This window comes from Littorina saxatilis, unplaced genomic scaffold (assembly GCF_037325665.1).
Source record: "Littorina saxatilis isolate snail1 unplaced genomic scaffold, US_GU_Lsax_2.0 scaffold_124, whole genome shotgun sequence".
Classification (NCBI taxonomy): domain Eukaryota; kingdom Metazoa; phylum Mollusca; class Gastropoda; order Littorinimorpha; family Littorinidae; genus Littorina; species Littorina saxatilis.
The window spans coordinates 183,960-211,276 of NW_027126204.1; the positions used below are offsets into that span (position 1 = coordinate 183,960).

At 42.1% G+C, this 27,317-nt stretch overlaps 1 protein-coding gene across 1 annotated transcript in view; it reads left to right on the top strand.

Annotated features, from left to right (window-relative positions):
* The window catches only part of LOC138954655 (uncharacterized), a 45,626-nt gene extending 19,526 nt beyond the window's left edge, over window positions 1-26,100 (top strand). The window contains exons 4-8 of the mRNA XM_070326446.1: window positions 6,012-6,293; window positions 16,211-16,537; window positions 22,720-22,845; window positions 23,288-23,398; window positions 24,873-26,100. Of these exons, the coding sequence (XP_070182547.1) occupies window positions 6,012-6,293; window positions 16,211-16,537; window positions 22,720-22,845; window positions 23,288-23,398; window positions 24,873-24,901 (875 nt within the window). The 3' untranslated portion in view covers window positions 24,902-26,100. The remainder of the gene's footprint in view (window positions 1-6,011; window positions 6,294-16,210; window positions 16,538-22,719; window positions 22,846-23,287; window positions 23,399-24,872) is intronic.
* Window positions 26,101-27,317: the final 1,217 nt, after the last annotated feature.

A 27,317-nucleotide genomic window follows, 5' to 3' on the forward strand; every position in this document is an offset into this window, starting at 1 on the left:
AAACCACCGTAAGTCCCAATTTTCAAGAACGTACCAACCATGGCCATATTGTTCAACAGCTATTCATCGTTAGAAATGAACAGAACCGTACACATCCAGATCGGAAAAGGGATACAGAGGCATACACCGCTATGGAGCAGAAGCGAACACTCATTTTTCGCACTTGGTCTCTTTGAAATCAAAATTAGTTGTAAAGAAAATGCTACATGGGCAACATCTTGGCACAACTCGTCGCAGACATGTTGTACAACTTGCTCGAACTGCTGTAGCAGCAGGGTAATGCTTAGATAATGAAAACAAAACAATCCCCATGTTCGGCGGGGTTTGACATACGATTGCAACAAAAGTAAGTGCAAACTTCACGTACAGAGCGAGTACTATGGAAAAGAAATCACGTATGTGATAGACAAAGGGTTTGTGCAGTTGCCACCTGAAAGTTGCCAATATACACAAAACAGTTTACGAGTGCTAGCACGTTTTGTGCGAGTATTTACCTTCGATCCGGCTTCTCTTGTCTCAGATTTCAGCGGAGAAGGCGATATGATCTATAACGGGCGTACACCTTCCTCCGGCGTGACTTTAGTAGCATTAGTATTTCAGAATAGTAGTCAGTCCATATCAGAGGTCCTTCCCCTAAACTTTAAGATGTTCTTCCAAAATGTGCCACTTCCAAACCAGCCTGGTTTGTTTGTGCTAGACTTGTTTTGGCATATCAACGTCGCAGTTCCAAATAAAATGCTTTGCTTTTTTCCGTTACTTTCTAAGGCACAGCTCAACACACTGTTACTAACAAATGTGCGGTACTTCAGAGAAAGAATAATAACAACAATCTTGTCCAATGTGATTTGCGATTTGACGTGAAAGCTTCAAAACCCCCCTACCTTCAAAGCACACGACACGCATACATTTTCATTTTCTTCCAAGGGAGAGTTCGGTTTTGTTTAAAGTCTTGCAAGACTCAAACATATTTTTGCACGCTTCCTTTTCTTTTGATATTTAGCTGTTTCACAGCAATAAATGTTGATGCTTTTTTCAACACATCTGGTCAGTCAAAACGCACACAGAACAAAGTGCTGACAAATCACACTGATTGAAATACCGAACAGTCTGGGATGATTAAACCTGGATTGACGTCATATTTAATCTTGCGGGTTGAAGAAAGAAACATTTTGGGTACCAACTAAATCTCAGCCATCAAGTAAAATTATGTCTACTTTTCAACTGCCTCAACCGAACTGTTCAGATTTTTTTTGTGCCAATCCTCACCAAAGAAATACCTCCCACGCTGCTGCCGATTATTGCTGTTCCTCGTCATATTACGCCTATCTCGAGAAATAAGTGTCGTAGAAGACCAGCGCCCTCGCATTAAAACAAAAAGTTAGTCATAGTAATGAGTACTTTGTGGATGTCTGTGGAGGTCATGATTTCAAGACATGAAGCAAATCTGGTCTACCTTTGTTAAATGTGAAGGTCACAGCAAGGTCGGATTTATGTTAAAATAGATTATCGCATTTTTACTGATCACATGACAAAAACAGCTTTTGTCATTGGTCAACTAGGAACTGTATATCAATTGACATCGCGCAGGAAGTTCCTAGTGAATTTGACATCGCGCAGGAAGTAGCTTTCCAATTCTAATTTTGAAGAATAAAATCTCACCTGAAGGAAACAAATGTCTCCCTTTTTTTAAATCACAAATTCATAAAAGAAAAGTAATTGAATCAGAAAGATTAAGCTGTGCAATGAATAAAATTAAACTTTTCCCACCCAGCTTTAACAGAGAAGTAGTAGAAAAGAATGTTACAATCTTACCGACTGAGGTAGTTGGAACAGCCATAAAGTAAACAAAGCTGACCTTGAAAGTACCAGTAGAGGCAGTACTTAGAAAACTGTGAGATCTCTTGCAGTGTTTCAGCGCACATCACTCACAAAAAGGCAGGAAATGAGCAGCCGATTTAAACAGTTCGCACCTGCATGAACCATTGTCCACCTTTCTTAGTCATAGCCATACACCATCAACCGAACAACTTTCAGCATTTTTCACAGTCGCAGCGCCGTCGGAGGACGCCATTTTGAATGCGTTGTAAGCGAGACTGAGTTTCGACAACATTATTATGCAGTCAGCCGATACCGACAAATACCTGGAAGCTTTCTTGGGCACAGAAAATGAGCCAGAGGACTTCGCTGATACTGCCTGGCGCACTTCAGTTCCTGCCATCGTTCAGAATTGCCAAATCGAACAGTCAAAAAGAGTACGACTGAGGAAGTAACTGGGACATTCTTCGCTGTTCCTTCGAACTGGCAACTCCACTGAACTTGTTAGCCTTTGTTGGTGATCTGTTTCGACCGTATATTTTTGTTCTTTTTTCATTATAAATGCCTTATTTTGTCTGAGAAAAAGAACCAGTTACTGAAAAATAAAAGTAAGAGCAGCAAAGTTACGTCGGAAAGCAGGAAAAGACAACCCAACATTTCCAACATTAAATACAAGGCAGTAGCCTCCCTTGCGTTTGTCTGACTTCTTAGGTAGGTTTATGATTCCTACTGTTCCGAAATCGAATGCGATAAAATCGTTATCGTTAGATTTGACTGTGATATCAACATTTATCAGTCTGAATGTCTCGAAAGGCTGAATCATATCAGATCTCGGCTTACGCCTCGATCTGATATGATTTCAGCTTTCTCGACATTCAGACTGATAAATGTTGATATCACAGTCAAATCTAACGATAACTAATAATATTGTTGATTTCGTAAATGCTTTAAAGCTATAGCGTTGTAACTATTCATTCTTTAAGGGTTTGATAACCGTCAGACATGTTACAACCCCGGTTACCCTCGTAAAATGTCCAGATCATGACATATGGTCAACAGATCACTTCAAATCAAAGAAAAGTATTAACTTCTTGAAAGTTTTACAAGCTGGGGTTATTAAATTCACACAGTTGTCCAGTATGATAACTTTCACACATGAGGTAAGTCTAACCGTCCTTTGTTTAATTTCAAAGTCACATTAGGAAGTGAAAAATGGAAAGGTATCATTTTCTGCAACCGTTTTGAAGCTAAACCGTTGACCCTCTTCAAGTTTCAAAGTCATGGTGGGGCTAAATTCGGATTAAAAAATTGAGCATTACCTCTGAAACTTCTTAGTCATGCAGGGTTTGATTTACATGTGGACATGATCCAAGTTTTTGCCTTTTTTAAGATTCTGGTTTGAGTCAATAAGTTGGAAAATATGTTTTTTAAATTGTATCTATCTAGAGTAGCAGAACATTTGTCATTGATTTGTTTTGCAGAGGACGACGGTGAGTTGTATAATGATTTGCTTTTCTTATTAGATAATCAATTCATAGTTAAAAAAACCAAAGGATTACTATACTCACCTATACAAGAACGAGACAAGACGGTACGAATTTTCGCTTATGGAAGCTTCATCAGGAAAAACAAGAACACAAAAGACAACAAAAAGCAGACGCAACACGTAACGAATAAGGTTTGAAAGAAAATGGAGGGGAAACACGCATAAAAGGGAAGGAACTCTAGGAACGTAAGAATGAAAGGGGAGAGAAGTGGTTGGATGATGTCATGGGCACAGGCATACTAGACTAAAAGTGATACACATTCATAAAAGGGGGGGGGGGGGGGCAGGGAGGGGGGAAAAAGAAGAAAAAAGGGGGGAACACACACACGCACGCACGCACACACACACACACACACACACACACACACACAACCAAACACATAAACACACACACACACACACACATAAACACACACACACACATTCACACACAAACACACTCACACACGTACCGTAAATCCACAGTATGTTTGGGGAATACATGTACATCACATTTTCGCATTCAAACCGTCAGGTGTGGATGTGCCCAGGGATAATATGAAATCGGACTCTACTTGTTTTCTGTCTGTGGAGGTGCTGTACATTTGCCAGACACCTTTCACACGTGCATCCAGGGAGGTGTGGTTGCTGCTGTTGAAATGTTGGGCAACAGACCTACAGCGGCGATGCCGAATATCTGCCAGATGTTCGGTGAAGCGGGTAGAGAGGGTTCTTTCGACCTCACCAATGTAGAGTACTTTGGGGCATTTGAGACAGCATATGGCATAGATGAGATTGCGGCTGGTGCAAGGGAACGTGCGTTTAATTTTGAAATCTTTTTTTGGGGCCGGTCAGAGTGATAGAATGGCAAATGTGGGGACAGGTGTGGCAACGAGGGTTCTGGCATGCGTGTGTGCCGGGTTGTAGGGGAACTGGCGAACGAAGAGAGGATCGAACCAGGGAGTCTCGAAGGTTGCAGTCCCGTCGGGAGGCCAACAAGGGTGGCAGGCTGAACGTTTCACCAACAGAGGGGCTAGACTTAAGGATGAACCAATTGGTTTTCAAAATGTGGCGAACAGGTAGGTTGTGGGGATGGTGGGTAAGAACTGCCACAGGTCTGTCTGAGGTGGATGATGGCTGCAGAGCTACTTGTCTCGGTATGCGGCGAACTTTATTTAAGGCCACATTCAAGAGGCTGGATGGGTAGTCACGTTGAAGGAAGAAGTCAGACATTTTTGCTGCTTTCTCTTCAAAGTCATCTGTGTCAGAACAGATGCGGCGCAGTCTGAGAAACTGGGAAAATGGAATGCTCCGGATGGTGGAAGAAGGGTGAGAGGAATGGAAAGTAAGGTAGGTGTGAGCATCAGTGTCTTTGTAATGAACACTGGTGGAAAGAATGCTATCAGACAGGGAAATGTTCAAATCCAGAAAGGCGACTGCAGAAGGAGAGATATCAAAGGTGAATTTGATGGAGGGATGGTAGTTACTGACAAAGTGTATGTAATCAGTGAGGTCAGACAACAAAAGAGAGGTGGCACCGAGGCAATCATCGATGTAGCGTTTGCACAGTTCAGACTGAGGTCCAGTGTAAGTGGAACGAATCTGCGATTCCAGGTGGCCCATGAACAGGCAAGCATAGGAAGGTCCCATTTTAGTGCCCATGGCAACACCACTTATATGATGAAAGACTTGTCCATCAAACTCAGAAGTATTGAGCGTGAGGACAAGATGGTCGAGGTACTGAGACAGATGCTCAGTGGGGCAACTGCAAGCGGACACAATAGGTCTGCCTGGAGAGTCAGGTTTGTGTATTTTGGGCAAGAGATACAATTTGGGTTGTTGAACTTGAGACTTGTTCAAGTGTTTTGCAGTAGGAGGAAGCTTATTTTGTGTGACAGCAGTTTTAATAGTCTGAGCAATGAGTTTTGTGTTGGTTCCGTTAGGGATTGATAAGCAGTAGTGTTGTGGAGCTGCCGATTGGCTTCTTGGATGTACATGCCGCGGTCCAAAACCACAACGGCCCCTCCTTTGTCTGCTGGTTTTATGACGATGTCAGATCTTTGTTCTTTGTTTGATTGGTTTGGGTTTAAGAGCTTTGAAGTCTGCCTGACATTGTGAAATGTACAGTTCAACATGGTATGTAGGAGGTCTCAACTTGCCACATGGTGGAAGGTTGCGGCTGCCTGGTTGGAAGAGTTGAATGAAGATGTCCTGTGATGTAGGAGGTCTGGGGACTGAACATAACACAGCCATCCATCTGAGAGTATGGAAAAAACGATCACAGTCAAGGAGTGTTTTGTACTTGCTTGTGGTTTTGGTTAAAGGAACACACTTGAGTCATAATCAATTCATGATTTTTTTTAAATCCATATGCACAAAAAGCAGTCCGGCTAACGATGTTGGTACATGTGTCCAAGTGGTGGGCTGACACTATAGTTAACACGGGAATGAATCTGCCTTTAAAGAAAAGTTGCTCACCTTTGCTTTTATCCAACAGCTCAGCAAATTGGGGACACATGATTGACTAAAATAATTACATTGGAATCTGTGCATGTGTGGTAGCCGATGGTGCAGGTATACTTTACTCAAGCTCCAGAGAGAAAAGGTTATGACCATAAGGTGTGCTTCAAGCCCACTATCAAACAGTGAAACTTCTCCATACATGTTACAGTTCCCCCATCGGAGACCGTGTTGAAATTGAACTCGGCTTCACCAAACCAGACGGTGACAATCAGTGAGAATTCTGACTTGTCTTTCACCTGTACTGCAACCGATGGCAACCCTAATCCTACGCTGACACTGGTAAAGGCAAAGTCCACCGTCGCCACTGGGTCGTCTCCTCTGATCCATTCCCTAGGCAAGGCTCAGTGTCGACACAGCGGTAACTATACCTGTACTGCCAAGAACGGCTATGGTGATAGCCTCAAGTCTTCAACACGTCTCTACGTCAACTGTAAGTTGTATGTATGGTGTTATTGCTCTTTGCATTGGAAGTGTGCCCATTTTTGTGTAACGATATTTGCATCCTGACGCATATGTCTGTTACACATTTTTTTTCTCATAACTTCTCAATGTACATTTTCATAATTCTGTGACCCGGCGAAAGAAACGTGTCACTATTGAGCACACTGTAGCTAAACCGAGCAAAATTATTATTGCACCCATTTTCGTACCCCAACTAAAATGGATGCAATAATGTTTTTGCTCAGTTTAGTAATGTGTTGTTAAAACCGTGGTAAAATGCGAACCAAAAATGATATCGGAAAAACTAAACAGGGTCTTGTACTGCTTGTAGAATGATTGCTTATTATGTGTTCTGCCGTGTGCTGACAAAACCGAGTGAGTCCATTTTTTTCAAAAATGATATTTTTTGTTCATCAAAGCTTAGAAATTAAGGCGCACCTTATGTGTAAATTGTGACTTTGTGAAATAAATAGATAAGGAGATATAAAAAAGTAAGTCCACACCTTAAAAACTGTTTAAAGTACATCTGCCATGTGCTGACAAAACCAAGTAAGTCCATTTTTTTTCCCAAAAATGATATCTTTTTTGTTCATCAAAACTAAAAAATCAAGAAGCAGCCTGTGTGTAAATTTTGACTTTGTAAAAGAAATAGATAAGGAGATATAGAAAAGTAAGTCCACAACTTCAAACATTTCTCCAAAAAAATTACATGTCAATTTGCTGGTAAAACCAAGTAAGTCCATCCACCAATCACAAGAACCTTTATGACGCTATAACCAATCAGAATGCAATGTTTTTGCCAGTATGACGTCAAAGTCAATCCGAATATTCTTGCGGCATTTTACTTGTTAGTAGGGGTGCTAGTTTTGTTGCAAGCATGGCTGCTAAAGAAGAAGTATTGTCAAGATAAATGACAAAACAGTGAAAATAACGTTAACATTACGCATTTGCACAAGATGGAGAGAGAGAGAGAGAGAGAGAGAGAGAGAGAGAGAGAGAGAGAGAGAGAGAGAGAGAGAGAGAGAGAGAGAGAGAGAGAGAGAGAGAGAGAGAGAACGAGAGAGAGACTAAACAGGGAGAGAGTGAGAGAGGGGAAAGAAATCAGGGTCGACGGGGGGGGGGGGGGGGGAGATGGAGGGAGAGAGAGAAATAAAGGGAAAGAGGAATTAGGGAGGGAGGAAGAGAGTAAGATAAGAGGGAGAGAGATAGCGAGAGAGGTTGGGAGGGATAGAAAGAGAGATGGAGGGAGGAAAAGAGAGAGATAGGGAGGGATAGAGGGAGGGAGAGAGAGAGAGAGAGACAAGGATCGTCAGGTGAATTATATATAGACTAGTAATACCCGTGCTCCGCACGGGATTTTTTCTTCTTCATTAATTACAGAGTTAATTATGAATAAGCAACAACAAAAACGTGTTCAATGTGCAATGGCACGCGCGTACAGAACAAAATGCCATACATTTATTGGGAGAGATAAAAAAAAAAAGGGCACAGAGGTGGATTGGCCATGACTTGTGCAGTGACAACAGTAACATATTAAATTTAGAAGTAATTGCGACAAATTTACCCCAAAAAAGCGCTAGCACACACAGAACAAAATGTGATAAAACATCAAACCTAAGAAAAACAGCGTTCAATGTGCAATGAACTGCAAACCATTTACACAGCAGCAAACATGTGACGCTTTCTGAAATTTCGGTCAATGTAGCGATATTTTCTTTTTACCAGGCTCGGCGCTTGAATACACTTTCTTTCTTTTCTTGCGTAGCTGCTCACCATTAGTAATGCAAGAATCTACAGCTTGGTGAAGGCAGACAGTTACGAAGGAAAGGCTAAATGCGGCAAAACTAAAAAAAAGTGGCTATATTAACCGAAATCTCAGAAAATATGACACATGGGAGTGAAACAAACACATAAACACAGCATTAAATGAGCAAATAGTGTGCACAGTAAAAAAAAAAGTTTTACACATATAAAAATTTACATGGTTGCCCATATGGTCTTTGTTGATGTTCTTTGTCTCGTGACGTTATCAATATGTCCACAAAATTCAAAACAGGGATCAGATTTTACCCGCAACTACTGACTCGAGCAAATAGTGTGCACAGTACAAAAAAAAGTTTTACACATCAGCAAATAGGAATGAAAATGTAACCCAGTGGTAAATTTACAGTGGGTTCTGTGAACAATAACAAATCATGTAATTGGGAAAGAATAAAACAGCGTTACATTGTGCTTTTTTTTGAGATTTCAGTCAATGTGGACAGTCTGAGAATTCAATCAATGTGACAAAATCATTTTGTCACGCTTCAACCAAGATGATGAATGCTAGTTAAAATGTGTAAAAGAATATATAACACCAATCATATAATTGGGAAAGAAATCTCGTCGCAGTACCCTACAGCTCGAGTCACCCACAATGAAACGTTTGCACGATTGACTGGACTTAAACAAATTAGCGGCTACATTGACATAAGTGAGGGACATAAATGTGCAAAAAAATGTGCCCAGAGAACAATAGTTGTACACATCACCATATATGTCTTAAGACGGGGAAAAAAACAGCACTAAATGGAACAAAATTTGTACACTTCAGCAAACATGCGAGTGAAAAATAAAATGTTAACCCTTACACCGGTGCAATTCTGTAACACATGTTACATAGCCACTGGTGAATTAACAGAGAGAAAAATAACAAAAAACAGTCATATAGGTTTTCGCATCAATGGGAGGTAATCGGAACTGACCAAACAGACTGAGCCAATAGCGCGACATATGTCGTGACAACCAGGTGACAGTATACGTAAAGTAGCGCGACATATGTCGCGACAACCAGCCAATGTGAAATTGGTTCTGCGTTCTGCGAACAACAAAATGTTTACACATGCATTGTGCACAGAGAACAAAAGTTTTCAGATCACCATGCATATATGGCATTATGATGGTTAGGCCTGAAGAAATACATTTGCTTTTGTTTAATATTTCTCTAAAATGTGAAATTGGTTCTGCGTTCTGCGAACAACAAAATGTTTACACATGCATTGTGCACAGAGAACAAAAGTTTACAGATCGCCATGCATATATGGCATTATGATGGTTAGCAGGGGCGGATCTAGGTTTTGAAAGGGGGGGTGCAAAGTTCTTTTTTTTTTTTTTGTATCTTATCAGCGAAGGCGCGAAGCGCCGAACCGATGGCGCGAAGCGCCGAGCATGCTAGGGGGGTCCGGGGGCATGCCCCCCCGGAATTTTTGTTTAAAAAGGAAGCAAAATTGTGCAATCTGGTGCAATCTGAGCGTGTAAAGTGCTATTTTCAATCAGGTGATACATTTTTCTTCTTTTTTATTTTATTTTTTTTTTGTCCCGCTGGGGGGGGGGGGGGGTGCAATTGCACCCATTGCACCCCCCCCAGATCCGCCCCTGGTTAGGCCTGAAGAAATAAATTTGCTTTTGTTTAATATTTCTCTTGGGCTGCAAGCCAGCACAATATAATTAAAACATTTCATTTGCCGAATCAGCGCCACCAAAACTGATAAATAGGACTAAGCATGGAGTATTCATTGCAGGGTCTCGTTTTTGTTTGTCATGCTGTGTGCCACACGCGTTGTAGTTGTCACCGTGTGTAGAGTTTAAGATGATGTGATTCCTATTCTTATAAAGACAAAGTCGATCTCCGTTACAACCCCGCAAAAATTTACATGATTGCCCATATGGTCTTTGTTGATGTTCTTTGTCTCGTGACTTTATCGATATGTCGCAAAATGATTCCACAAAATTCAAAACAGGGATCAGATTTTACCCGCAACTACGGACTCTGAAAAGGTTGTGAAAAAATGGGTTGAATGTGAATGTTTATTCCTGAGACAATGCTTGGAGAGCTTCTCCCGATGTGACTGCGTCATCTGAAGTGGACTGGGTTGCGTTTTGTGTTGCATCAAACATGTCTGTGGATTGTGTTGAATTTTGTGTTGCGTCAATCATGTCGTCATCCATGATTTGACTGAGCGTTAGGACGTCGACAATATGTGGTTTGATGTGTTTGTAGGAGTGCTTGTTGCTGCAGGGTTGTTTGGTGCAGCGGTGGGTGAACGTAGTGCAGATGAAGATTAGCTGGCTATTGCCGCAGGGTTGTTTGGTGCAGCGGTGGGTGTAGATGAACGTAGTGAAGATGAGGTGGCCGACTGGAGGCGTTGATTTTCACGCCTAATACCCCCATTCCACTGAGCCGTTCTCGCTTACGTTCCCGTTACGATCAAGGAACGGCCGGGAAACGGTAAGGATCGGGAGGGATCGGAAAGAACGTAAGTGGAGCGCTAAGGAACGTTAATGGAACGCAAGGAACGGTAAGAACGGGTGAGTTTTTGATACATGTTTCAAATTTTCGCCGTTTCCCTCCCGATCAAAATGAGCGGTAACGGAACCTAAACACATCGGTAACGGAACTTTCAGATCGTTAATGGAACGTAAAGGAGCGGTAACACAACGTTATCGCATCGGAAGTGACGTCACTAGCGTTCTCAGTGCGTCATCGTAGCGTTCTAGAACCGTTCGTACCGCTCCATACAGTTCCTATACCGATCCCGAAACGACCTGAGCTGATCCTAACGTTGTTGTTGCATTCCATTTACGTTCTAATACCGTGCAAACCATTCCATTAGAGCTCCTCCACCGATCTCCAGACGACGCGGGTAGGTCTGTATATAATAAGTCGTTGCATAATCCATATCACAGTCGGTGTGCCTCTCAATCAAGAAACAACCAAAGAAAGAAGAAACATGCCACCCAAAGGGAAGAAGAAGAAGATTACGCAGGTGGAATCTGCAGATAGCCCAACTGTTCAAGAGACCATTGCCACCAAAAAGCCGCGTTTTCGACCGAACCTCACAGAAGATGAAGAGGACTTGATGTTGGAGTTCCTCAGAGAAAACCAGTTTCTATATGACAAAAAGAAAAAACTTTATCACAACAAACACTTGAGAGAAAAAGCATGGAACGAGCAGGCAGCCAGGATGGACCGTGACAAGGCCGACTTAGAAGTCTGGTACGACTCCCTTCGTACCAGGTACGGAAAACTGCTGAAGGGCTCAAGAAAATCTGGATCGGGCGCCAGTAACCTCAGCGACCGTGACCGATGGATTAGCTCACAGATGAGCTTCCTGAAGCCCTTTATCGCCGACCGTCGCACAGCAAAACCCATGGTCTCGTTCAAACAGAAAACCTGCTCGCCCTCGGACATTCCCCCAGGTGAAGAAGAGCCAAGCACCAGCAAGGAATCTGTAACCCCGCCCTGTGATGTCAACTCTGAAGCTGGATCGTCGGTATGCAGCAAAAAAAAGAGAAAACCTGGAGGACAAGCTTCGCCAGACGGAAGCAGACCAAAACCAGCTGCTGCTCCTTACTAAGGAGTTCGTCCAGGCCTATCATCGTTGGTCATTGGCTGAGGCGGTGGCAAATTGATGGTCCCATCCTCGAAGCACTCTTTTACTTCGGAAGCATTGTAGATCTGTGCATCTGACATGTGTCCCATGGCTCCTACGTCAACCCAAATGAAGTTGTAGTCGGCGTCGACCAGGGCCAGCATCACCAAGGAGAAGAAGCCTTTATAATTGTAATAGAGGCTTCCAGACTGGGGAGGCTTCCGAATAGCCACATGTTTCCCATCAAGGGCACCGACAGCGTGAGGGACGTTCCATTTTCTCTCAAATTCATCAGCAATGGCTTGCCATTCCTCTGCGGTGGTTGGACATGCTATGACCTCATCCTTGTATTCGTCCACTATCGCTTGACAGACCAGTGGAAGAAACTTGGCAATCGTGTGACGTGAAACTCTGAAGGCGTATGAGAGGCTGGGGTAGCGGTCACCAGAGGCCAGGTGTCTCAGGGTAACAGCAACCTTGAGGCCGGGCTCCAGGGCTTTTCTACAGTTGGTATCCTGCAGAGTGATCCTAGGAGACAGTCTGTCAACCAACTCATCGAACATCTGGGGCTCCATTCGCATGAAGTTGAAGAAGGATGCGGTGTCTTCTATCCTTAGCTCTCTCATGAGACAATGAAAGTGTCCGTACATCAGTCTCCTTTGGGCAGTCAGCCATGGTCTCACCCAAAATGCTGGGGGTCTTCGTCTTCTTCTCCTCATCAGTTCTTGTACAAGGGCAAGCTGGCGTAAATGCAAGTTATTGTGCTGCATCAGCAAGAAGAAAAAGAACTGATCTCCAAGCAACTGCATATTGATAGAATTGGTCTCTGCTTTTATAGAACTTGGCAAATCCTTACAATAAACGGTAACAGAACGCGAATGGAACGTTATCTGCACGCTACAGTCGTTGTAGGGTTGTTAATAGAACGGAAGAGATCTGTGTACAACGGTACAAGAGTGGTTGACTCGGTAATCGAACGGTATCGGATCACTTTGAACGGTGCATAATCGGAATGACAACGTTAGAGAACGGTGTTGAATCGCCATGGATACGCTCTATGGTCGGTATGCGAACTGTACGGCATCGTTACGATCGTTAACAGAATGTTATTGGAGCGCAAATACGTCAAAAATGACCGTTTTCGTAGCGTTCGATTGTTGTGTCAGCCGACCTTGATCGTAACAAGAACGTAAGCGAGAACGGCTCAGTGGAATGGGGGTATTAGATTGGTTAGTTGTGTGGAGTCTTTGCTCGCTTTGGTTTTTGCATCTGACAATTGGTTGATGATGGTCTGGAAAGATTGCTTTTGTTTTTGTCGAAGTCGGGGTACTGCTTCACAGGTCAAGTTGTGGTCAGCGTCTTGAAGTGAGGTCGCAGTGAGTTGGTCGTTGGGACGCCATATCTGAAGAAAATTACAAAAAAATTATACCTTATACACAGGAGTATGGAACACTGAAAAAAGATTTGTTTTGGCAGGAATAACGTTTGCATGATTACGTCTACATGAACAAAATTTTCTCTTTATAAGTTTGCTCATTGGTGTAAAAATCCAGCCCCCCCCCCCCCCCCTCCCAAAGCATTAAAGGTAAAAGCCATCGTAAAGATACGAAATGGAAATCTATAACGTCTAAAATATATAAAGATTCAAACGCATATTGTAACTAAATGACAACAGAAAATATACATGGTCCAAACACACACACACACAATCGAGTGCACGCATCCATGCATATAAAGTCATGTACACACACACACACACACACACACACCCAATAAATGTACGTCCAATGGCACGTGTGTGTGCTGTTTTCAGGTAATAGCACCCCCCTCCCTCCCCCTCATGTATGAACAAAAAAACATGCTGTGTACAATTTTTTAAGCTACACAGTGTGTACCTTAAAAAATTGTACGTGAATAATATGTATTATAGCAAATCTCCGCAATCTGATATGCTCATCATTCTCCAAGGCACTCAAACTAACACTCACGTACACAGTCATACACAAGAACCAGCTTTTATTCTTGACTGGACATAGTCCTTAGATCAAGACTGGTTTTAATCAGAACAAACACACAAACGCACACATTGTTACAGGTTCGCTTCGAAAGTATCTGTGAGAATCGTACCGAAATGAACCAGAGCGATGTTTAGAGATCAAATAAGCAAAGGGAAGTAAGCGCTCTAATGTGCACACGACATGTGTAATAGAGTAAGCGAGAGTTATACGGAACGTTTCTCCTGGCACCTGAGAGAATAACGCATTGAAATGAACAAGCGACTTTCATCCTCAAAAAAAGCATTACTTTTTCTTCCAAATGTTTTGACAAAACCAAGTAAGTCCACTTGCTTAGATCTGTCAAATTTTTTAGATCTGATATAATGGAAAAAAGTGACAAAACCAAGTAAGTCCACAAAATGCCCAACAAAACAAAAACCATCCATCAGATCATTATCAAACTCGGGTTGTAAACGTACATTAATGCTATTTATCTTATTATCTCTGTAGGTTGATCAAGCTAATCGTCACTTTTGAGAAATGTAATAAAACAGAAAAAGTCGTTTATCTCAGAACTAGCTTCAGTGGACTAAATCGGTTTTGTCAGCACACGGCAGTGTTGTCTTCATTTAAATGTTCATATATTGCGTAAGAAGGTGTAGGTGTGAAATGAATCGTGACTAGAGAGACGTACCAAACTCGTAAAGATGCATGTTTTCCACAATATGAAGGCAGTCGTTCCGGGCAACAATAATGTTATTAATATATAAAGAATCTGCTGGATCATTACTGCAACTATTTTTGCAATGTAACCTCTCGTAACTGACTTAGTATAAACCCGCCTTTAATTTATATCGCGGTTGATACCAACTGTAGTCTAAATTGTATAACAAGAAAAGCATGAAAGATCGCCATATGAAATTACTTGCACTGATAGTCTATTCTTTCGATATGCTGAAATTGTTAAATGTTTAATATATGTGATCGATTAGGCCACACACAAAAAATGTTCTGCTTACGGTAACATAGGCAAAAAAAAAATAGGGTCGGTAGGTCGGGATTTTTTTTTCCCCCACAAAAACATATTTTTAAGTTATTTTGCCAAAAAAACAAAGACTTTTTTTTTTAATGTTTTTTTTCTTTTTTTTTCCCAAATGCCAAACAAAAAGTCTATAGGGTCGCGCGAAAAAATAGAGTCGGTCGGGATGTTATCTGAAGTCTTATATCGCGCGCGTATCTCCAGACTCGGACTCAAGGCGCAGGGATTTATTTATGCCGTGTGAGATGGAATTTTTTACACAATACATCACGCATTCACATCGACCAGCAGATCGCAGCCATTTCGGCGCATATCCTACTTTTCACGGCCTATTATTCCAAGTCACACGGGTATTTTGGTGGACACTTTTTATCTATGCCTATACAATTTTGCCAGGAAAGACCCTTTTGTCAATTGTGGGATCATTAACGTGCACACCCCAATGTAGTGTACATGAAGGGACCTAGGTTTTTGGTCTCATCCGAAAGACTAGCACTTGAACCCACCACCTAGGTTAGGAAAGGGGGGAGAAAATTGCTAACGCCCTGACCGAGGATCGAACTCGCAACCTCTCGCTTCCGAGCGCAAGTGCGTTACCACTCGGCCACCCAGTCCTACCGTAAACAGACTATTTTTTGTTGTTGGCCTTATTGAATTCAAGACACATGCACTACAGCGGGGGCTGTCGTTGTGGGTGGTACCCTAATTTGAGTAGCCGTCACGTGACCATTGTGAAATAAATCCTTAATCCAAAGATGTGTAACTAGACAAACAAGCACATGTGTGTGCATCACTCAGCCTCACATGAGGTTTACAGAACGACGCAATCTTTCACGAAATAAGCAAGCAATTCTAACCTTATGGAACATACTTGCAACTGGATTTAACAGCATTACATGACACAGTTCGTTTTAATGGCGAGTTAGCATGCTTAAACAACACACCAGTGTTCGTGGTTTATTCAACCCCTGGGCCATCGTAGACCCGTGTGACCCACTTTCCTTTTTCCCCCAATGTAGTCGTCAGTTTGTGGTTTCAAAAGATCACTTGATTAAAGGTTCTTGTAACTAGTTTATTATTCATGCTATTTAATATTCCATGAACTAAACGTTCTTCTTTTTTAGGAAAGGGTTGGGGGGGGGGGGGGTACTGATAAATAATTGAGCATTTATGGAGAGCCTTGCTAAAAAAAAACTAACTCATTAATACGAATGCCGTTCTCTGTATGATCCCAAAGCTGCTGGCACATTAGATTTGTCCAAAAGCATACATGTTTGGCGAATAACGATACATTGAATCACCACTTAATCACTGCAGCAGCCTTTTGACTGTTACCGGACTTTTTTTCTTTTTCCTATTTGTTTGTCTTGACGTGCCAGTCTTGTTTGTTCTGCTGCTATCGCTTTTTCTGCTATTTGAGGGCTGCTCTCGTACTGTATGCCTTTTTATATCTTGACAGGCTTACCTCGAACTTTGATGAAAATACCAGCATTGAACTTCAATGATAAAAAAGACGAAAGAACCTTCACTGTTACTGCCTATCCTGCACCTACTCTCAACTTGTCGTACCTCGGAAAATCAGAAAGTACCAAGGGCAGTCCAACAGAACTTCCTGACAGCATTCAAATGAACGGCAGTTGTAAAGCAATTGGAGGGATGATACACCAGTCGACGTGCACTATTACTGTGTATAACGTAACATCCGATGAAGCTGCAGGAGACTATCAAGTCACCCTCACGAACAGACAGGGCAACACAAATGCCACATTTGAAATAAAATACAAAGGTTAGTATCACCTTTATGAATGACAACATTGTGAACATCGTGCCAACTGTTTTTCAGATTGGACGTGAACTGCAGTTTTGTGTCATTCGCATATAGATATGTTGTAAACCCTCTACCTAACCGTTATGATTGGATATTATCCTCTGCGTGTGTGTGTGTGTGTGTGTGTGTGTGTGTGTGTGTGTGTGTGTGTGTGTGTGTGTGTGTGTGTGTGTTTGTGCGTGCAGGGGCGGATCCACGGGGGGTTTCCGGGAACACCCCCCAGCCTAAAAAAAAAGGGGGGGGACAATCAATAAAAAAAATAAAGAAATACATTTGAAAATAAAGAAAAAGATGATGGCTCAGATAGCACCAGATCGCTCCATTATCGTTGTTTTTATCAACATTTTCCGGGGGCGTTGGGGTGGTATGCCCCCGGACCCCCCTAGAAGCCGGCCTGTGTCTTCTAAATGACGGTTTGGGAAGGTAGTTCGGTAATTTGTTGGCTCAGGTTGATTTGATACAAATTTGTCTTCGATAAATACTTTTTGAAAGGTGTATTAGGGGAAAGTTTCTTGGCTCAGAATGCACCAGCTAGCTCAATTTTTCTTGTTTTGATCAACATTTCCGGGGGGGGGGGGGGGGGGGGATATATGCCCTCAACTAAACGCTTCGCCGATCTGTCCCTAAAAGAAATTTGGAACCCCCCCCCCCCACCCCCCACCCCTTAAAACATGATGTGTTCCGCCCCTGGTGTGTGTGTGTGTGTGTGTGTGTGTGTGTGTGTGTGTGTGTGTGTGTGTGTGTGTGTGTGTGTGTGTGTGTGTGTGTGTGCGACAATAAGTTGAAATACACAGTCATATTTACCTTTTGAATAACCAAAGTGAATTAAGATACTTCCCCACACAATCCACTCCATCCGTTTGCACGGGGGATAACCGATCAAAGGCCGAACGGAGGCCGAAGGTCGCTCCTGACACGTGTGAAGGCAAGTTTTGTCTGTTTTCTAGGTATTGTTTGATTTATGTCGGGATTTAAGGTAAGCTACTGATTCAGGGATGACTAAATTTGTTTCTCGATACATAAAAAGTCAGGGAGCGATTGATGTTTGCCCGTAAATAGCCTTCAAAGCTGAAAATGTCCGCGATCGAGCACCGGAAATGGCTGTTCGATGGGTTTTGCATGTAGAAATGTGCTTTATTTCACCAAATCAGCTCGTATTTGGTATGGGTACGGGATTCTAGGGGACGAAGGAGTCATAAGAGGTGCAAAGAAGTGCTATTTGGGAGCAGAATAAATCTTCCGAGCCAGTAGACAAGAGAAGGTCATATTTGAGATACGCGCGTAGGCCGATCTTTCCGAATTCTTTCTTTATTTGGTGTTTAACGTCGTTTTCAACCATTCAAGGTTATATCGCGACGGGGAAAGGGGGGAGATGGGATAGGGGAAAGGGGGGAGATGGGATAAAGCCACTTGTTAATTGTTTCTTGTTCACAAAAGCACTAATCAAAAAATTGCTCCAGGGGCTTGCAACGTAGTACAATATATGACCTTACTGGGAGAATGCAAGTTTCCAGTACAAAGGACTTAACATTTCTTACATACTGCTTGACTAAAATCTTTACAAACATTGACTATATTCTATACAAGAAACACTTAACAAGGGTAAAAGGAGAAACAGAACCGTTAGTCGCCTCTTACGACATGCTGGGTAGCATCGGATAAATTCTTTCTCGTCCCAACCAATATGGGACTCCCCCTAACCCGCAGGGGGTCGACAAGTGAATGATACAGCAGATTAATCATTCGTTTTGATCAGAAACATAGTCTCTAGTTTTTATGAATGAGTTTTTTTACAATCACGAGAACTCTCTCGCTTAGCCTAATGGCTGTTCGATGGGTTTCGCAAGTAGAAATGTGCTTTATTTCACCAAATCAGCTCGTATTTGACATCGTATTCCAAACCATACTGCGAACTGGATAGATGACGCAGCACGTGTGAACGAAATTTCAGAAAAGCGTACATCTGTGCAGTGCAGCAAAACAGTTCTGTGCATCATTGTCAATGTAAATAGTGATCAACTTAGATGCACACGTACCCTGTTGCCCTTAGATAACGGCACACACACTAAGCCAAATAGCTGTCTCTCGTGTACACCAACACACATACACGCATGCACGCACACACACACACCCATACATACACACTCATTCTAATGGGTTTGGAGCATCTGTTTATACAGATGCAGTCTGAAGACGAAGAAATGGTTCTTGTGGCAGAGGAGGTGGAGGAAGAAGTAGATGGACCTGTGCCAGGTCCATCCGGATCCGCGCGCTGCTCCGGCCATATGCCACAATTGTGGCAAATCGTTCGCCTATGGCAAAAATCTAAAGAGACATATAAGGGAAGTGCACTACCAAGGTGAACCCCGTGGTGTGTACAGAACCAGGGTGCCTTAAAACGTTCAAACGACCAAAGTTGCTCGAAATACACCACAAGAACAAACACTCAGATGAAAAACCTTTTGAGTGCCACAAATGTGCAAAGAAGTTTGCAATACAAAACATGTTAACACGGCACTCCCATTCATGTGGTGGCCAGAAACCATATGGGTGCAAGTTGTGTACCATGGCCTTTGCTAGTAGAAGCAGTCTTGCCGACCACAGGAGGAGAAGCCACGAGGGCAGGCGATATGTCTGTGGGGGCTGTTTCAAAGTATATAAATGGAAAGCCTGCCTTACGCGTCACTGCAAAAAATGCCCCAGTGCAGAGTAGCCATTTGCCAGTAGTGATCAGCAGCAAACTTCCAATAGTACTGAAATGTGTTGTTTCATAAACTGTTTTGACTGAATGTGTTTTTTTGACAGTTAGACCATGAATCGAGACAAGGGTGTTGGTATTGGTATGTGTTGGCCAGTGTGTAGAGTGATTCCAAGAAAACTATTGAACAGAGACTTTGGATTAAAGTTCTTCCTGGCGATATAGCCAAATCGTGTTTGTTTTTTCTTCTTCTTCTTTTAATGTCTTTGATGACATTATTTCCGGTGGGGGGGGGGTGGATGGTGGGGGGCTCTGTGGGGACCTTATTATTTCAAATTATTAAAGGGATTGGAATTTTTATGAAACAAACTTTGACTCAATGCGGACTATGTGATTGCACTAGTTGCCTCCCTTGCTTTTGACCGATTTCTGGGGTTAATGGGTTCATATCCAGATTTATCATATCATATCGAAAGGCTGCGCCTCGTTCTGATATGATTTCAGCTTTCTCGACGCTGGGCCTGATACATCTGGATATCACAGTCAAATCTAACGATAACTAATACTAGCTTTTTATCATATTAATTGCCTCCTTTGAATTTTATTTGTAAAACATTCTGGGGGAATCAAGATAATGAGGAAGACAATGTGTGAAGAGACCTTTATTCCTAATTTATGTTTATGTTTGGAGGATAGACACAGAGAGAGAGAGACAGAGACAGAGAGAGAGACAGAAACAGAGACAGAGAGACAGAGAGAGAAAGAGAGAGAGAGAGAGAAAGAGAGAGACTGAGAGAGAGAGAGAGAGAGAGAGAGAGAGAGAGAGAGAGAGAGAGAGAGAGAGAGAGAGAGAGAGAGAGGTCACCAGAACATCAACTAAAAAACAGCCTCACCTCAGGGAAACAATGCATTCCAGATGCAGTCAGACTTGTTCGCAATTAAGTGTTGCTGCAAATACCAGACTTCTCCTCGGCTGGCACAATGTCTGCGAAAACACGCTGCAAATCCCTTAGAAAACGTGACTGTCCAGGCTATCCATGCTTGCAAGCTAGAGAGAGACACAAGAGAACATCTGCTCTTTACATCTCTAGCACACAAATGTGTAAACATGAGGGCTAACGGGGCACTGATACCATAGGGGGAACTGAGGGGGTTGGGGGTGAGATCCTTGGCCTCAGTGGAGGGGACACCATAGTATGACGGCATAATTGCAACACAAGTAAACATTACATATATCACTGATATGATAATTTACTAATTACCAATGACATGTATAAATATCAATGCGGAATTACCTATATAAACGCACAACTATGACTATTTCTGACGTTTGAGGCTGTTATGCAGTCAGGAAAATTATCCAAAAGGAATATTTACTTCTATAACTAATAATAATAATGATAATAATACGAATATTTATAACGCGCACATATCTCACCAACAGGCGACTCAAGGCGCACATACACTCGTTCAGACACACGGAGACTTAAAGTCACTAGCACACACACACACCATCAAACATTAAAATATGTACAGTTATTCAGGGTGGGATGGGGTGGGCAGTGTAGAATGCATGGATTATTTGGAAAAAAGGAATGTCTTGAGTGCAGATTTGAATGATTCGAGGGACTGTTGTTGGCGGAGCAGAAAGTATCTAATTCAACCCACAAAAGTGTTGTTGTTTTTTCAAACATGTAGGTCCACTTCATGTGGGCGTCAGGTTTGCCTGACTACAGAGAATGCACCAGGGTGTATTTGCCGGTGGTTTTCTCGGATCTTGCTCCTTGTAAAAACCATTTTTCTGCATGATCTAAAAAACAAACAGAAACGGCTACAGGAAATGCACATACATTTATATTATCACAGATATTTGTAACTTCTGGAGATTTTAGTAAATGTATAATATGTGGATATTACTAAGACTCACAGGTATATTACAATTGCTTGTCTTAACATGTGCTTGTATAAGACATCATGCAATGAAATGAGTAATTTTACTTTTGGTGCTACTATGCTGCCATACATCACTTTGGAGAGTTTCCTCTTTAGTCGGCTGGCCGGCAAAGTTACCAGTGGCAGAGTCCGCGGCTGCCCCCTCACCCTTTCTTTCAAGGCGTACAATTCCTTGCCGTGGCACACCCCTCCCCCTCCCCGGTGAGTAGACATGGAAGGGCAACTGCAAATAGCCACCCCCCCCACCCCCTCCCCAAACCCGGGCAGAGACACAGAGTGCAAAACAACGCTTCCAGGCAACATCTGCTGCTACCCCCCCCCCCCCCCCCCCAAAAAAACAAAAAAAAAACACCTACGGCCGATGCATCCCCGCGATCGAATCAGACATCAAATGGCACCGCCATCAGCTGCCCTTGCGCTAACTTACCCCCCCCCTCCCCCCGGGTACCATTTGTTATCAACTGTTTTCTATTATTTCAACGAGTGAGAGAAGACTTGCCAACAGGCCAAAAAGAAACTATGAGAGAGATAACTTTATTTTACAAGGATAAAGATTTAAGGGTAAGCGAGAGAGTTCTCGTGATTGTTTTAATTAAAAAACTCATTCATAAAAACTAGAGACTATGTTTCTAATCAAAACGAATGATTAATCTGCTGTATCATTCGCTTGTCGGAAAGCTCGGCCTACGCGCATCTCTTAAATATGACCTTCTCTTGTCTGCTGGCTCGGAAGATTTATTCTACTCCCAAATAGCACTTCTTTCCACCTCTTATGACTCATTCGTCCTCTAGAATCCCGTACCCATACCAAATACGAGCTGATTTGGTGAAATAAAGCACATTTCTACATGCAAAACCCATCGAACAGCCATTTCCGGTGCTCGATCGCCGACATTTTCAGCTTTGAAGGCTATTTACGGGCAAATATCAACCGCTCCCTGACTTTTTATGCATCGAGAAACAAATTTAGTCATCGCTGAATCAGTAGCTTACCTTAAATCCCGACATAAATCAAACAATACCTAGAAAACAGACAAAACTTGCCTTCACACGTGTCAGGAGCGGCCTTCGGCCTCCGTTCGGCCTTTGATCGGTTATCCCCCGTGGTTTGGAGATAAATGATTTGAAGTTTCTTTACTTACTAATTCTTTATGTTGTTTACACAAAACCACCTCAGCGGGGCTGTGCAGCTAGGATTCGAGTTGTGAAGTCATGACAAGTAATCGCACAGTTCATGGTTGATATGCCAAATTAAGAAAAAATAGCTTTCCCGCCCCCATCATGCTTATCCTCCCTTCCTCACTCACTTTTTCAGTCGGTTGTCCCCGGTCCTAGTCTTTGGTCTGATGTTAAGCTGCCTATAGCGTTTCTGTTAAAGCGACACCTTGGCAACTTGTTAATCTGTTGTTGTTGTTGTTGTTGTTGTTGTTGTTGTTGTTGTTGTTGTTGTTGTTGTTTTAAATAAGGACAATTCTTTACATGTTTCCAGCTCCAGTATCACCATCTCAAGAATCTGAGTTAGGAAACGCTGCTGTAATTGGAGGTGTGATTGGAGCTGTTGTTGTTGCTGGAATCATCGCCTTTGTTGTTGTCATTGTCTTGAAGAGAAGAAAAGGTGACATTCACAACATACCAACGTTGACACTAACGCCTACAATGAGCATAATTGCGTAGATTGTGCATATGTCAAGACTAGAGAGAGACAGACAGACAGACAGACAGACAGACAGACAGACATATAGACTCACAGACAGCACGACACACAGTCAGAGAGTCAGTCAGACTTGCAGATAAGCAAACAGAGTGTTTGGTTGCGTTGTCTGCCTCTCAGTCTGGCTGTCTGTCTCTGCGTTCATTTTGTCTAAGAATTTAAAGCAATGTCTGTGCTGTGTGTATGTGCGTGCATGTGTGCATGTATGTGTGTGTGTGTGTGTGTGTGTGTGTGTGTGTGTGTGTGTGTGTGTGTGTGTGTGTGTGTGTGTGTGTGTGTGTGTGTGTGCGAATTTGGAAGAACTTAACACACAAAATAGAACCAAGGGACCAATATATATTTTCAGACATCGAGGGTACTGATCCAAGTCTACCTTATGACAGTCTCCAGATGTCTGACGTAGGACTGAGATCTGTCTATTCGTCGATTGAACAGACACTGAGCCTGTCCATGCATGGTATGTATATTGAAGAAACCTGGGTATTGCACCGATCGTCTCAAGTAAACTTACTCTGAAGAAAAAAATATAACCCAGAACAAATAAGCAGAGAGAGAGAGAGAGAGAGAGAGAGAGAGAGAGAGAGAGAGAGAGAGAGAGAGAGAGAGAGAGAGAGAGAGAGAGAGAGAGAGAGAGAGAGAGAGAGAGAGAGAGAGAGAGAGAGAGAGAGAGAGAGAGAGAGAGAGAGAGACACTTTGAGGGTTTATTGTCATCAGCTTAAAAAGCCCTTTAGACAAAGGGAGTTACAATAATGTACAAAGATATATTATATACGACAATCACACTGAACCAACAACTCTTGCACAAGCACTTTAACACACACAGACTCTCTCTGTCTCTATCACACACACACACACACACACGCACACACACCAACTCTTCCTCTCTCATTCCCAGATCAGAGAGAGAGAGAGAGAGAAAAACATCACGAAATTCGTGTTCATCATGATGATGATGATAGCGAAGATGATAGGGGAGGGTACTCAGGCGAAATGCGTGAACGTGGGCGTGTGAGTGTTTGTGTATGTGAGTGTGTGTGTGTGTGTGTGTGTGGGGGGGGGTAGCCTAAACGTAATCCTTTTTTGACTCACATGCGAAGCAAAAGTGAGTCTATGTACTCACCGGACGTCCGGAAAACTTTAACGTTGGATATTTCTTGGACACTATTCAGTCTATCAGTACCAAATTTGGCAAGATGGTGTATGATGACAAGGCCCCAAAAAACATACATAGCATCTTGACCTTGCTTCAAGGTCAAGGTCGCAAGGGCCATAAATGTTGTCTAAAAAACAGCTATTTTTCACATTTTTCAGATTTTCCCTGAAGTTTTTGAGATTTAATACCTCACCTATATATGATATATAGGGCAAAGTAAGCCCCATCTTTTGATACCAGTTTGGTTTACCTTGCTTCAAGGTCAAGGTCACAGGAGCTCTTCAAAGTTGGATTGTATACATATTTTGAAGTGACCTTGACCCTGAACTATGGAAGATAACTGTTTCAAACTTAAAAATTATGTGGGGCACATGTTATGCTTTCATCATGAGACACATTTGGTCACATATGATCAAGGTCAAGGTCACTTTGACCCTTATGAAATGTGACCAAAATAAGGTAGTGAACCACTAAAAGTGAGCATATCTCATGGTAGAAAGAGCCAATAAGCACCATTGTACTTCCTATGTCTTGAATTAACAGCTTTGTGTGTATGACCTTGGATGACCTTGACCTTGGGTCAAGGTCACATGTATTTTGGTAGGAAAAATGTGTAAAATATTGTTTTTCTCAGTTTTATTGTAAAATTATTCTGAAAGAAAGATCAAGGTCTGTTCAGCATGTGAGTCGTGTGGGCTTTGCCCTTCTTGTTTCCATTTGTATCCCTTTCGGATTTATTTGTTTTCTTAAATGTTAATGTTGATACGTATGTTTACAGATCCTACGTACCAAAACACTGTCCAGTGATACTGACGTTGTCACCGTTGGTGAAGCCTCCCCAAAGCTGAAAGGATTCATCTGATAAACATAGATATATTTCGATCTGCACACGATGCATAACATGTACATTCTGGTGTGAAAATGATGAACACAATCATGTTTTGGTTTGGTCATGTCAGTACTGTTGTTCAATCATCCCTCTTTATCACATAAAACAGTATTTTGTGCTGGTCTGTAAAGCTTGGCTAACTTCGTCCGTTGATCGCATAATTATGATATTTATACAAAAGTCACATTTTACAGATGCGCGTACAATATCCCATAATCTGCACTTAAATGCATATTTGGTTATTTAGCAATATTTGCTGAATAAATCATTATGTAACTATTTAAGCATGGGCACTTGTTGCCAAAATTCCCTGCACGTTGATATTTTAGCTGCACATGTATATTCAAATACCAATGCGCAAAAGAAAAGAATGAGCAAATTTTGCTTTGGTTTGAATCAATCTCCAATTCAAACACATGGCAGTGTTCTCATACCATCTGATGTGTAATCATTGGCCTTGAGAAAAGGATATATGTTCCATTATGTCCGTTTACAACTGAAATTTCCCATCAAAAAAAAATTGGTCTGTTTCTGGTACCATGGCTAAAAAAAATAGGGTCTGTAGGTCGACTCCCCCCCCCCAAATGTAGACCAATAAAACTAACTTTAAAAATCGCGCAAAGAGACTGGATTCACTATACATAGAGACAAGACACTCAACACATTTACAAATCTGTGACAAAGACTGAAAGAGTATGACATGTTTTTCTTTGTTCACCTGGTCTGATCGTCAGTGACCAGTCAAGGTCGTATTCGTCAGCTTTCACCTGCACCGAATGTTTTTCCAAGTCAAACTCGGGTGTATGGATATCATGAAACACATCCCGGATCGTGAATGTTTCAGGATACGCACTAATAAGTTTAACTCCCGTGTTTTCGTGCACGCACTTCTCCAGCATCAACGCCAGAATGTGTCGAACATCACCTTTAGATTCCATATTTCAACGCAGCGTGAATGCTTCGGTGTTTGGTGGTTTTACAGGAAGTACATAGAGTGATGTCCCTTACAACTGTGATGTAGGGTTATGCCCCTTCAATCGTCAGCGGACTTTCGTTTTCACACGTTTTTGTTGTTCATTTTCTCACCCTGTCCTTATACCACCAAAAAAAACAAAAACATTTTGAGTTTGGAAAAAAAAGTTTAGGGTCGGCGCCGAAATTTAGTGTCGGTTGGGTGACCAGAAACAGACAATTTTTTGTTTGGCCTAATGAAAACAGTATACTCTAATCTTCTGTCGTTGGCATCAGAGAAGGTCAACAGTTGTTTACATGTGACAAATGAGAGCAAGATGTAATAATTGTCACTGATGTAGAATTCAACAAAAGGCAGTCACTTACTTTTCGTATCCTTGTCAGTACGTTTTACAAGACTCTTTTTCTATTTACTTTGTGCACAGTTAATTTGTTCTGTTGTTTCTGTATTCATGGTGTTCAATAAAAACCTAGATTGTAAAACTAAAACACAAAGGCACATTCCAAGGAATAGTCTTGTGAACCTTGTTGTTTCCCTTTGTATTGTGAGTCATTTCTCTTGTCGAGGAAGAGCTGTACATTAGATTAGACGATGCCGTACGTTATCGCCTGCACTCTTTCAGTCTACCATTCACTGACTTCATGAATGAGTTACCATGATTTGAACGAACAGAGCTGACAAAACCACATTGTGTGATAATATCATTGTTTGCTGTGAACGTCAATAAGCACCATTATCCCATGACCTGCCTCATTGTCTCTGTTAGCTGAGGAGGTGATTATTCTGGATAATCCAACACAACCAAGTGGATAATCCATAACAACCGAGTCTTGATCTCACCTGTCATTGGTCATTGTCTTTGATCTCAGAGTACAATTGAATAATTTATAGAGGTCATCTGCATATTTATCGTTAACTCGGGGACTACTTTCTTTAGCAAAACGATTGAGATATTCTGCGGTATAAAAGTCAAACTCACGTTTAGCTAACGATCTACATACATTTTAACATTGAAGAAAATAAAGAAAACAACAAAGAATATACATAATCTGCTTGGGTGAAAAGAGCTGAGTGAAGATTATGAGTTGGCCGAAGCCGGGTGAGAGAGAGAGAGAGAGAGAGAGAGAGAGAGAGAGAGAGAGAGAGAGAGAGAGAGAGAGAGAGAGAGAGAGAGAGAGAGACAGAGACAGAGACAGAGACAGAGACAGAGACAGAGACAGAGAGTGATTCAAGGCGCACAACTCTTCATAGGCAACCGCTTAGATCAATCCCCACAAAAACATCCTGATTCAAAATCCTGAGCGACGAAATAAGAATTAAACTAAAACAGTATGCTTACAGTTTTAGTTAATTTGCTATCG